The 12,557-nt window shown below is 39.5% G+C and overlaps 1 protein-coding gene across 4 annotated transcripts in view; it reads left to right on the top strand.

Annotated features, from left to right (window-relative positions):
• tweek (transmembrane protein KIAA1109 homolog tweek) overlaps positions 1 to 12,557 on the top strand; it is a 141,562-nt gene that overhangs the window by 38,189 nt on the left and 90,816 nt on the right. For all 4 annotated transcript variants that reach the window (XM_071696084.1, XM_071696086.1, XM_071696085.1 and 1 more), the window contains exons 25-30: positions 4,563 to 4,773; positions 5,498 to 5,677; positions 6,509 to 6,766; positions 8,370 to 8,492; positions 8,817 to 9,050; positions 10,921 to 11,124. In XM_071696084.1, coding sequence (XP_071552185.1) covers positions 4,563 to 4,773; positions 5,498 to 5,677; positions 6,509 to 6,766; positions 8,370 to 8,492; positions 8,817 to 9,050; positions 10,921 to 11,124 — 1,210 coding nt within the window. The remainder of the gene's footprint in view (positions 1 to 4,562; positions 4,774 to 5,497; positions 5,678 to 6,508; positions 6,767 to 8,369; positions 8,493 to 8,816; positions 9,051 to 10,920; positions 11,125 to 12,557) is intronic.

Here is a 12,557-nt window from a genome sequence, read left to right as displayed (position 1 = left end):
CTTAATCGCTGTTTCCCATCGCCAAGGTAGCACTAGGAAACAGGTGAAGAATGGCCCATCCACCCATATACACATACATATATATTTATTTATTCATACTATTCGCCATTTCCCGTGTTAGCAAGGTAGCTTTAAGAACAGAGGACTGGACCTTTGAGGGAATATCCTCACCTGGCCCCCTTCTCTGTTCCTTCTTTTGGAAAATTAAAAAAACTGAGAGGGGAGGATTTCCAGCCCCCTGCTCCCTTCCCTTTTAGTCGCCTTCTACGACATGCAGGGAATACGTGGGAAGTATTCTTTCTCCCCTATCCCCAGGGAAAACATATATATATCAACATCTATATATTGCGTGACAGCTGGAGACTGAGTGTGAACGAATGGGGCCTTTGTTGTCTTTTCCTAGTGCTACCTCGCACACATGAGGGGGGAGGGGGATGGTATTCCGTGTGTGGCGAGGTGGCGATGGGAATGAATAGGGGCAGACAGTGTGAATTGTGTGCATGGGTATATATGTATGTCTGTGTGTGTATATATATGTGTACATTGAGATGTATAGGTATGTATATTTGCATGTGTGTGTGTACATTGTGTATGGGGGTGGGTTGTGCCATTTCTTTCGTCTGTTTCGTTGCGCTACCTCGCAAACGCGGGAGACAGCGACAAAGCAAAATAAAAAAAATAAAAAATATATATATATCTGGAGATAGGGGATTAAGAATACTTCCCACATATTCCTTGCGTGTTGTAGAAGGCGACTAAAAGGGGAGGGAGCAGGGGGCTGGAAATCCTCCCCTCTCATTTTTTTTTAATTTTCCAAAAGAAGGAACAGAGGGGGCCAGGTGAGGTTATTCCAAAAAAGGCCCAGTCCTCTGTTCTTAACGCTACCTCGCTAATGTGGGAAATGGCGAATAGTTTAAAAGAAAAGAAAGAAATATATATATTTGTTTAATTTGTTTATGGATGGGGTTGTTAGGGAGGTAAATGCAAGAGTTTTGGAAAGAGGGGCAAGTATGAAGTCAGGTTGGGGATGAGAGAGCTTGGGAAGTGAGTCAGTTGTTGTTCGCTGATGATACAGCGCTGGTGGCTGATTCATGTGAGAAACTGCAGAAGCTGGTGACTGAGTTTGGTAAAGTGTGTGGAAGAAGAAAGTTAAGAGTAAATGTGAATAAGAGCAAGGTTATTAGGTACAGTAGGGTTGAGGGTCAAGTCAACTGGGAGGTGAGTTTGAATGGAGAAAAACTGGAGGAAGTGAAGTGTTTTAGATATCTGGGAGTGGATCTGGCAGCGGATGGAACCATGGAAGCGGAAGTGGATCATAGGGTGGGGGAGGGGGCGAAAATTCTGGGGGGGCCTTGAAGAATGTGTGGAAGTTGAGAACATTATCTCGGAAAGCAAAAATGGGTATGTTTGAAGGAATAGTGGTTCCAACAATGTTGTATGGTTGCGAGGCATAGGCTATGGATAGAGTTGTGCGCAGGAGGATGGATGTGCTGGAAATGAGCAGAAGAGGGTGTTTTGAAATGGTTTGGGCACATGGAGAGAATGAGTGAGGAAACATTGACCAAGAGAATATATGTGTCGGAGGTGGAGGGAACAAGAAGTGGGAGACCAAATTGGAGGTGGAAAGATGGAGTGAAAAAGATTTTGTGTGATCGGGGCCTGAACATGCAGGAGGGTGAAAGGAGGGCAAGGAATAGAGTGAATTGGATCGATGTGGTATACCGGGGTTGACGTGCTGTCAGTGGATTGAATTAGGGCATGTGAAGCGTCTGGGGTAAACCATGGAAAGCTGTGTAGGTATGTATATTTGCGTGTGTGGACGTATGTATATACATGTGTATGGGGGTGGGTTGGGCCATTTCTTTCGTCTGTTTCCTTGCGCTACCTCGCAAACGCGGGAGACAGCGACAAAGCAAAAAAAAAAAAAAATATGCATACATATACATACACATACACAGACATATACATATATACACATGTACCTCTTCATACTTTCTTGCTTTCATCCATTCGTGGTGCCACAGGACACAGCTTCAGCAAGGTAACTCTGGAAAAACAGAAAAAAAAAGGCCACACTTGTCACGCGCAGTCTCTAGCTGTCATGTGTAATGCACCAAAACTGCAGCTCCCTTTCCACATCCAGGCCCTACAGATCTTTCCTTGGTTTACACAAGACGTTTCACATTCCCTGATTCAGTGCCTTGAGTACATATCGATCCCAGTATACCATTTTGTTCTTGCCCATCTTTCAGTATGTTCAGGCCCCGATTACTCAAATTCTTTTTCACTCCATCTTTCCTCCAATTTGGTCTCAAGCTTCTCTTTGTTCTCTCCACCTCTGCCACAGATGTATATCCTCTTTGTCAAACTTTCCTCTCTCATTCACTTCATATGTCCAGACCATTTCATCACACCATCTTATGCTCTCTCAACCACACTCTTTTTATTACCACACGTCTCTCTTACTCTTCATTACTTACTCGATCAAACCACCTCACACCACATATTGTCCTCAAACATTTCATTTCAAACACTTCCACCCTCCTCCATACAACCCTATCTACAGCCCATACCTCACAACCATATGATTTTGTTGGAACTACTATTCCTTCAAATATACCCATTTTTGCTCTCTGTGATAATGTTCTCTCTTTCCACACATTCTTCATCATTCCCAGAACTTTCACCCCCTCTCGCACCCTATTTTTGCTTCCACTTTCAAGGTTCCATTCACTGCTAGTTCCACTCCCGGATATGGAAAACACTTCAATTCCTCTAATATATATATTATATTTATTTATTTTGCTTTGTCGCTGTCTCCCATGTTAGCGAGGTAGCGCAAGGAAACAGACGAAAGAATGGCCTAACCCACCCACATACACATGTATATACATACACGTCCACACATGCAATTATACATATCAACGTATACACACAGACATATACATATATACACATGTACATAATTCATACTGTCTGCCTTCATTCATTCCCATCGCCACCTCGCCACACATGAAATAACATCCCCCTCCCCCCTCATGTGCGCGAGGTAGTGCTAGGAAAAGACAACAAAGGCCCCATTCGTTCACACTCAGTCTCTAGCTGTCATGTAATAATGCACCGAAACCACAGACCCCACAGAACTTTCCAATGGTTTACCCCAGACGCTTCACATGCCCTGGTTCAATCCATTGACAGCACGTCGACCTCGGTATACCACATCATTCCAATTCACTCTGTTCCTTGCACACCTTTCACCCTCCTGCATGTTCAGGCCCCATTCACTCAAAATCTTTTTCACTCCATCTTTCCACCTCCAATATGGTCTCCCACTTCTCGTTCCCTCCATCTCTGACATATATCCTCTTTGTCAATCTTTCCTCACTCATTCTCTCCTTGTGACCAAACCATTTCAAAACACCCTCTTCTGCTCTCTCAACCACACTCTTTTTATTACCACACATCTCTCTTACCCTATTATTACTTACTCGATCAAACCACCTCACACCACATATTGTCCTCAAAAATCTCATTTCCAGCACATCCACCCTCCTGCGCACAACTCTATCCATAGCCCACGCCTCGCAACCATACGACATTGTTGGAACCACTATTCCTTCAAACATACCCATTTTTGCTTTCCGAGATAATGTTCTCGACTTCCACACATTCTTCAAGGCTCCCAGAATTTTCGCCCCCTCCCCCACCCTATGATTCACTTCCACTTCCATGGTTCCATCCGCTGCCAAATCCACTCCTAGATATCTAAAACACTTCACTTCCTACAGTTTTTCTCCATTCAAACTTACCTCCCAATTGACTTGACCCTCAACCCTACTGTACCTAATATATATATATTTCTATCTTTTTCTTTCATACTATTTGCCAATTCCTGCTTGAGCAAGGTAGCATCAAGAATAGATGACAGAGCCTTAGAGGGAAAAATCCTCACTTTTTCTCCTTCCTCTGTTCTATCTTTTGAAAAGTAATACAGTATGGAGGGGAGGGTTTCCAGCCACCCACCTACTCCCACCCCTCTTACTTGCCATCTACAACATGTAGGGAATATGTGGGCATTATTCTTTCTCTCCAAGGCATGTGAAATGTCAGTTAGAATTATATCATTTTTGTGCAAGAAACATGATGAAGGGAAAAATCTTGAGATAATTCACACAACTGCATTTAAGTGAAATGGTAAATGGCTCCCATGAGTTTGACATCACAGGTCTAAAGCAAAAACTAAGCACTTCATAGTGAAATATTAAATGTATAACCATTTTAGAAGTCCAAAGTTGTGTCTGGAAAATTATTTTCAGCACATATTGACAGATTTCTTCGGTTAGTGCATGTACTTCCGTTTCCATTGGCTTGATGAAACTTTTTGTGCATAATAATCTGGATGTTAAGTATTTGGATCATCTTGTACACAAATTACACTGAATAATCAGGGTTGAAGTATACTCATTCATATGCATTTTTGTAGAGATTGTGTGAGAATATTACAGATAACTTCCTTTTTTCAAGTTACAAAAGTGAAATCCTTGCTTTTTTTTTTTCTTAAGTGTTGAAGAGGGGCGCAAACATCGTCCTAGCTCTCATAGTAGGAGTCGAAACAATAGTAGCAGAAGCAACAGTAGCTGCAGCAGTAGTGGACAGAGCCCATGTCTGGACCACAGTCAGGCATCATTGATACATTCAGTTGGTTCTGAATCTTCAAAAGCATGGGAGAGTGATCGTCCTATGAGAGCTTTAAAGAAAGCAGACAGGATTCAGGTAATTGTTTCTTTGTTCCTCATAGACTGCTGAGAAAACAAGGCTCTATCTTGAGTTTTTCTGGTTTGTTTCAGTACTTGTTAAGAGAAGTAATGAAGCTTTAAGGAAAAGATGAATGTATGACTTAATTTTTAGATGTGATAGATTTTCACGTACCATAGCTTTGCTGGTGTGTCATACTTATAATTAAAAGGTTTCCTTTATTTGAAAATTTTTACTGATGCAAAGTAAGGAAACAGATTGGTAACTTTATCATACTGTATCAGAATTTTAAGTGGTATTATGTGATATCAACAAGTACTTATTTGTTATGAATTATCATACATAAACTTTTACTCCAGGTGCCAGCCTGTACTTAACAGACTCGGTTGCCATGTTGCTCTTCAAGGTTGATTTCTGCTGCACTTCTCATGTGACTTGAATCATAACTGATATCTATTCATATCCAATAACCTGTATCTTGCATTGAAGTAGAATGTTACATTTAGTTTTTTCGATATATTATACATTACTAGTTCGTATTTATCTGTTGAGCTGGATATTTATCTAGGTTAAAGCAGTTCCAATAGTGTTTTCACTATATGCATAATCAGATTCTCTGTCTATACTATGTTCCCCTGATTAAGCAAACCCTCTCACCTAGAAGAATGCCTGGTGATGAATGAAATTAGTCATTCTTTTAACTTAGAAGCTGGATGTGTTAATTATTGTTACTTGTTTATAGGCATCACTTGACTGCAGTGGAGACAGCAGCTCAGAGATGGGAAGTGTATCCAGCACTTCATTTATTTCGGCAGTGTCATCTCAGGAGGACATAGCTCTTGTGGATCTCCATATGCAGCTCAACAAACCCATCACCGAGTCCCCTTTACTTATGTCATCATACATCAACCATATGACTCAGGTATGATGTAAATCAATATTGTATAGTGTTTTCATTTATGTTTTATGTTTCTTTCATTATCTAATCCCTCAAGCAAGCCTTTGAAATTCCATGGCTTTCTGGAAAGGGGTTGTTTTTCAGGTGAGGGAAAAATTTTTTTCCCTAATGAAACTAAAGAATATTATATAAGAATAAAAAAACAGAGAAAAAAGTGAAATAGGCATTAGCTTTCCCCTGAAGAAACAAGAAAGAAATTAATTTTTGTGAAAGCATGTTGCTGAGATAGCTGCATATGTGCCCCTACCACTAGGTAGACCACACAATGCTTGGAAGGTGTCGCATCACATGATTGCTATGTGGCCATTAGCAAGTCAAGTGTGGGACCACATTACATGATTGCTGTGTCGTCATTGACAAGTCAAGTGTAGGCAGTTTTGATAACTGTTTCTTTCCTTACACCTTGAAGCTTTGAAACTCTCTGCCTTCTCATGTTATCTTTCCCAATAACTGTAACCTAGCACACTCTCAAAGACAGGGTTTTCACTTCCTCCGAAATTTTTAAATACTTTCCCTTGTCTTTTCTTTTTCCCTTTCATAATTCTCTCTATATTTTGATTAAGGCCTGACATTGCTTTGGACTTTTATCTGTGATTGGAACCTCCAATGTAAAAAAAGTACCTCATGACCATGTTCCCACCCCTAGCTGGTAGTGGAAAACAATAAGGGGGTCCAGAACATAAGGACCCAGTTGAAGAGTTGTGTCCTCGTATCCCCATTTTACTGTACCTAACACTGATTTACCTAGGCTAGAAAAGCAAGTGATAATTTATTCTGACTTTTGTTTTGCTGCAGTTGCGGTGCCTCAACTGGGATGCTGCCATGCCCAGCTTTCAGTCACGCAGTGGCCGACCCCCAGGATCCCACACACCCGTGTTTGAGAAAATCAGTGAAGGATTCACAGCCATACGAATGGTGGAAGGTGGAAGACATGGTCCATCACGTTCACCACCTCCAGCCTCTGGTCGCACCCCATCACACCCATACACCTGGGATACACCCATATTTACTTGGGGTGATACACAGGAAGACCAGAGTCATGATGATTCACAGGTAGACAAAGTTGCTACTCATAATGATTTATTGACAAGAAGTTAGTATGCATGATTGCTGAGAAATAGTATCACTTATATAGATCTCTAGAGCCAACCTTTCAAAGTGTTTTAGAAGTTTTAAATTTTTTAGATTCTGAATTGTGCAACTGTTGCATTCTATGTGGCACAGTACCTCAAGGTTCAGTCATGTCTCCTACACTCATGCTGCTTTTATCGATAATTTCCTTTCAACTTTTTGCTAAATGTACTCATATGCTGATGACTCAACACTGAACTCCTCCACATCCTTTAAGTCTCCTCCTCCTTCTCTTTCCCAGCATCTCATCTCAGCTTCCTATTTTAACTCAGATTTGTAAAGGGTATTTTAATGGGATAGACAGAACTCGGTTCATTTTATTACCTGCAAAATCCAGTTGCTGCCCATCTGTTTTTCTGAAACCCTTCACCACTTTTCCTTCTCCTTTGCTGGAAATGTAATTCCACCACTTTATACAAGGAACATACTTAGTATCACTGTTAACATCTAACTATTTTAGAAACCTCACATTACACAAATAGCTGAGTCTTCCTCTAACAAACTAGAAATCCTGTTTAGATGCCATAAATTCTTTTCTTGTAAACAGTTGCTCTTTATTAACAAAGGATTGATCCATCTTTGTTTAGAGTACTGCTGTCACATATGGAGAGGTATTACTCTGTCTGCTTACTGGACAGAGTCAAGTCTGCAACAGTCTGACTCATCAGCTTTCCCACTCTAACATCACAACCTTACCATTTACCTTACACTGCAGTGTGGTTCACTTTCCCTCTTTTATTGGTATTTCTTTGGCTTTTGCTCTCAAGAGCTGGCTGCTTGTGTGCCCCCACAATTAGCTAATCCACACTGTACTCAGCAAGCTGCATAACATGATTCCTTTGTGGTTGTCTGCAACTCAAGGTGATACCTGATTCTTTCCCTACACTTTGAAGCTGTGGAAATCTGACCTGATTCTTTCCCTACACTTTGAAGCTGTGGAAGTCTGTACTCATTCATGTTTATCCTAACAGTTTGACATGGCCCATTTTTGAAGGCAGGTTTTCCATTTTCCAAAAAATTCATCATACAGTGTTTTTCTTCTTTTCTTATTTCTTCTAATTAACCCTCTTCATATTTCAACTAGGGCCCAGCTTTGAGGTAGGCTTGTTTTTGTGACAAGGGCATCCAGCATAAAAAGATTAAATATGTACTGAAATATGTGTAATTGAATTATTAATGATTACCCAGAGACTATTTTTGAGTGGGTCTTAGATAACACCAAGACTCCTTTTCCTTGGGTTTCTGCTGCTCAAGGCAGTGCTACATTCAGTAGCAGAGACAGAATGGACTCCTCTCAGGCAAAAGTTCTTGGACAGAGATGTACACTGTATTGCTCTTTACGTAAGTGATTGAGTATGTCAGAAATTGAGCTGGGTAGTAAACAGGCCATCATGCTCTGAATTCTTAGGAAGGTATGCTGAATCGGAGGGAAACAAATAGATAGTCAGGGAAATACTGAACTTCTTCAAAGGTAGGAACTCATAAAGAACCAATGACAAAGTTTGGAATTATGTGATATTTGCAGGATGTAGTTGGTGGTGTGTGTGATGCCAACACTACCCGAACCACTGTGGTCATCAAGCTTAAAAAAGATGTGGACATCATGCTCTCCCCAATGGGACTGGAATCTGCACAGCTTTTCCTTGAGGTATTATGCAAATGGATATTTATTTTGGGAAAAAAGAAGCATCATTAAGTATTATACCCCAAGGGATTACTTAAAAGAATACAAAGGAAAACAAACAGAAGCAGACTTTTGAGGACTTCTGAGGTCGTTTGTAGTAGCAGAAGAGATGTAGATTTATATCATTGCATTTTGTTGTAAGAGTGAAAAAACAAATAAGTGAATCCATGAGAAATACTTTACATGTAAAACTGCAAATAATGTCAGTCTGTTTCCTGGTTCTTCCTCACTGACACAGGAAATGGTGATCAAGCATGAAAAGAAAATTCTTTTCTTTTTTCCCTGCAGGCTTTAACACCAGTTCTTGAGAGCCTCCACCCACTGTCCATCATCAATCATGCTCATATGAGATCATTGTCCAATGTTGCTGGTCAGAACACATTGAAGAAGAAGCGTTACATGTACTGGTCACGGCTGAGGGACAAAAAGGTGGCTGGAACCCCAGAGCAGTCAGCAGTGCTAAGCACAACCTACCAAGAAAGTTGTTTTCAGCAGATGCAGGGCCAGGTCACAGTGCCAAGGGTGAGGATTTCTACCACATTTTTTTTAAGCTCCCAATGAAACATTAAGTTTAGTAACAGATAAAACCATTAACTGGGCTGAACTTCTATACATGGAGTTTATTATTGTTCTTTACTGAATTGTGGCTGCTTCATGCTGTAATGTTTGTTTTTATTTTTCATTCAGACTTTTTTTAGATTTTCAGTCAGACTTGGGACAAGATTTTTATAGGAAGTATGGCTGGTTATTGATAACAATGATACATAACTTGCTTCCATAATATTGACTTGTAAGGTGTGTGAAGACCTTGTTGCTTTGATATTCAGTGTTAGGCATTAGTCTTTGATAGCCTGTGCAGTTTGATTGAGAGGCCTAACCAGGATGAGTTGAAATGGTTTACATGTATGAAGTGAAGGAACAAAGAAAGACAGACTAAGGGGACCTATGTATCAGAAGTGGAGGCAAAGAAGAGGAGGAGACCAAGAAGTAGTATCAAGCCTGAGGCATTCAGGATGATGTGAGACATACTATGGATAGAATGAATAGAAATGGTATAGTGTGTGGGGGTGATATATTGTCTCTTGACTGAACCAGGTCACAAAAATTTGAAGTTCTGTTCCACATGAGAATAGTGGTAGTTGGGTTCCCTTCGGGTGGATCCTACATAACATTGTGCTCTTCTCTGTCCATTAGTGATGATACATTCTCATCAAAGATGATGTCTTGCTCTTAGTGTTGCAACTTATTGGCTGAGTCATACACTGAGTGGCTGCCTAAATCTAATAACCCATTGTATAGTTATTTGTTTATTTATTTATTTATTTATTTACATCACATATATCTGGACCTGTGACTTGAAGCTTTAAACTTCTTTTATGGGTAAAAGTTAATGCAAACCTGAAATTTCCTGCTGAAAGTGAGTCTGCTGATTCTAAAGATAAACTTGTTTTTATAGTCCTGGAAAATTTTTCTTCATGAACATTATTGTTTACGTCTAACAAAGATTATGAAAGATTTTCTTGGTCTTCCAGAAAACTATGTAGAATATTTGTTTGTTTTTTTGGTTCCATATTTATACCTCTATAAGTGGGTTACATTTTTTATTAAATCAAAGAATTAGCTCTCCATTCGTAATCAGGTCTCTCCACTAGAGTTCATAGTGGAAGGATTGTGGTTTCTACCTTGGCTTTTTTAAGGTACCTTTCATTGGTTGAGATTAGGAAGAGGAATTCTTGAGATGCAACAAACATGTTTCCTTTTTCAAGGATACCTTTTATTTAATCTAGTTGACCATTTTTATTTGGCTTAAAGTATACCACCTTCAGAAGAGGGTGGTCAGTAAGGACAGATTCTTTCTTGAAGTGGATGTGCTGTCAGATGCTCAGAGGACTCTGCCCATAGATAAGTGTAGATTTTGAAGGATTAAAGCTCATATATCTCAGGTAGAACCTTATGAGTATCCATTCATTTTCTCTTCTCTTTTTCTTTTTTTCTTCTTCAGAAAACTATTTCTTGATTTATGACAGTAGTAGGGCCAAGGCCCAGACATCACCTCACCTCATAGCCATAATATCATAGGTGTGAGTAATTCTGTGTATGATCCTTCAGTCTTGTGAACAAGCATATCCCAAGTTCATATGCTTTATGATGGTTGTATGTGAATCCTCACTGATGCACTTCATTTGGGAGGATAAAACTCTTTAACCACTTACCAAGCATGTACTTTCTCAGATGCCCACAGGGTTCTTTCTAGTTTTCTTCAGGCTTTTACCACATATTAAACCTTTACCTTATGTTAGTCTTCTGTATCCACACATTATTTCATCTCTTGTCCTTGGTTAGGCCATTCAGATTTCTTCATGCATATATTAACTAGTTTCATTAATTCCAGATAAATGTAACCCTACTTCAGGCTTCAGTAGTGGAGGAAGTAATCTCCTTTTCTGCTCTAGACAATATCCGAGACCTCACATGTGTCTCTCTCTTCTCGGTATGCCTTGACAATATCAGCCTTCAGTTTTACTCAGGTCACCAGTCCAAGAAGTCGGTTCAGATGTACATGAGGAACCCACATGATCCTGTAATGCAGAAAAAGGTAAATTCCCTTTATGTTCCCCAATTACATACTACTTCAAACTTAAAGGTTGATCTATAGGTAAATAAATATAGTTCATGTGATGCAGTGAATGAATGACAGAATTTTTTTCCATCTAATACTTGGATGAAATTCTCTCCTGTTATGTCTTTTCTTTGCTCAGTAGCATTAGAAGGATCCATTGTAAGTTGTCTTGTCCAGTCATAGCAGTTATATCTAGATGTAGAAAACACAAACTGCTCCAGCAAAGTATCCACCTTTTCAAGTAACTGAATGCATGTATACCAACCAATAAATGCTCAGTGAAGCATATAAAATTAATCTAGTTGGTCGCCTCCCATCCCCACTCTCATGTATGGAAAAATGATTTTGCAGGCTAATGCCAGCCAGAAATTATGTTGAATATTGTTTATCAGAAAGGAAGAGAGACAGAATGGACTTCATGTAAGTGAAACTTAGTTTAATGGGATTTATGTTGTAGATTATTTATGGAAGTTGTGATATGTATGTGATATATTATTGTTGTCTTGGTATTCATACTCAAAGGGTGAAAATGCAGTAAGTCTCTACAAACTCCCCTGATTCATGATTTGTCAAAAGTTGCCTGTCAGAGATTTACTATCTCAATTTTCTAGTATTTCTAGTGAATGTGAGGTAGATCCATATTGTGTCATATCTATCTGAATCAGCAGATTTTGGAACTACTACTTGCTTAATCATTTTCATGAGACCATTGGGAAAAATTCAGTGTCTCTATACCAAATAGTATAACTATGAGATGTGTCGTACACTGACCATAATGGTGAAGATATAGATTTGCATCAAACATCAGTGCCAATTTCCTAAGACAGTGATACTAGTAGTATTAATAATGGTAGTGAATGTCTTTTACAGAATTTATTGCTGATCAAATGATGTCACATTACATTATATACAAGACACATAACATCACTGAAGGTTTAGCCTTCAAATGTTGAGATACGTATGTATTATTGTACTGGAGTTCATTGTTAGGAAATGATGCTACACATGGGATTTCTGACTTCTTTTAGCTTTTCTTGTTGGAGACAAGATGCACAGTGCACAGCAAAGGTGACTCCTCACTTGCATTGTAACTTTAAACTGGCAGAGCCTAGTATACCTTTGTATCAAAATTTGTATGTAACATTTATGATTATAGAGAAGCCATATGATAGGGTTGATAGAGATGCTTTGTGGAAGGTTTTAAGAGTGTATGGTGTGGGATTTAAGTTGCTAGAAGCAGTGAGAAGTTCTTACCAAGGATGTAAGGCATGTGTTCAAGTAGGAAGAGAGAGTAATTTGTTCTCAGTGAAAGTCAGTCTGCAGCATGGGTGTGTGATGTCCCCATGATTGTTTAATTTGTTTATGGATGGGTTGGTTAGGGAGGCAGATGCAAGAGTTTTGGAGAGAGG

This window comes from Panulirus ornatus, chromosome 59 (assembly GCF_036320965.1).
Source record: "Panulirus ornatus isolate Po-2019 chromosome 59, ASM3632096v1, whole genome shotgun sequence".
NCBI lineage: Eukaryota > Metazoa > Arthropoda > Malacostraca > Decapoda > Palinuridae > Panulirus > Panulirus ornatus.
This window is presented reverse-complemented; position numbering and strand designations above follow the sequence as displayed.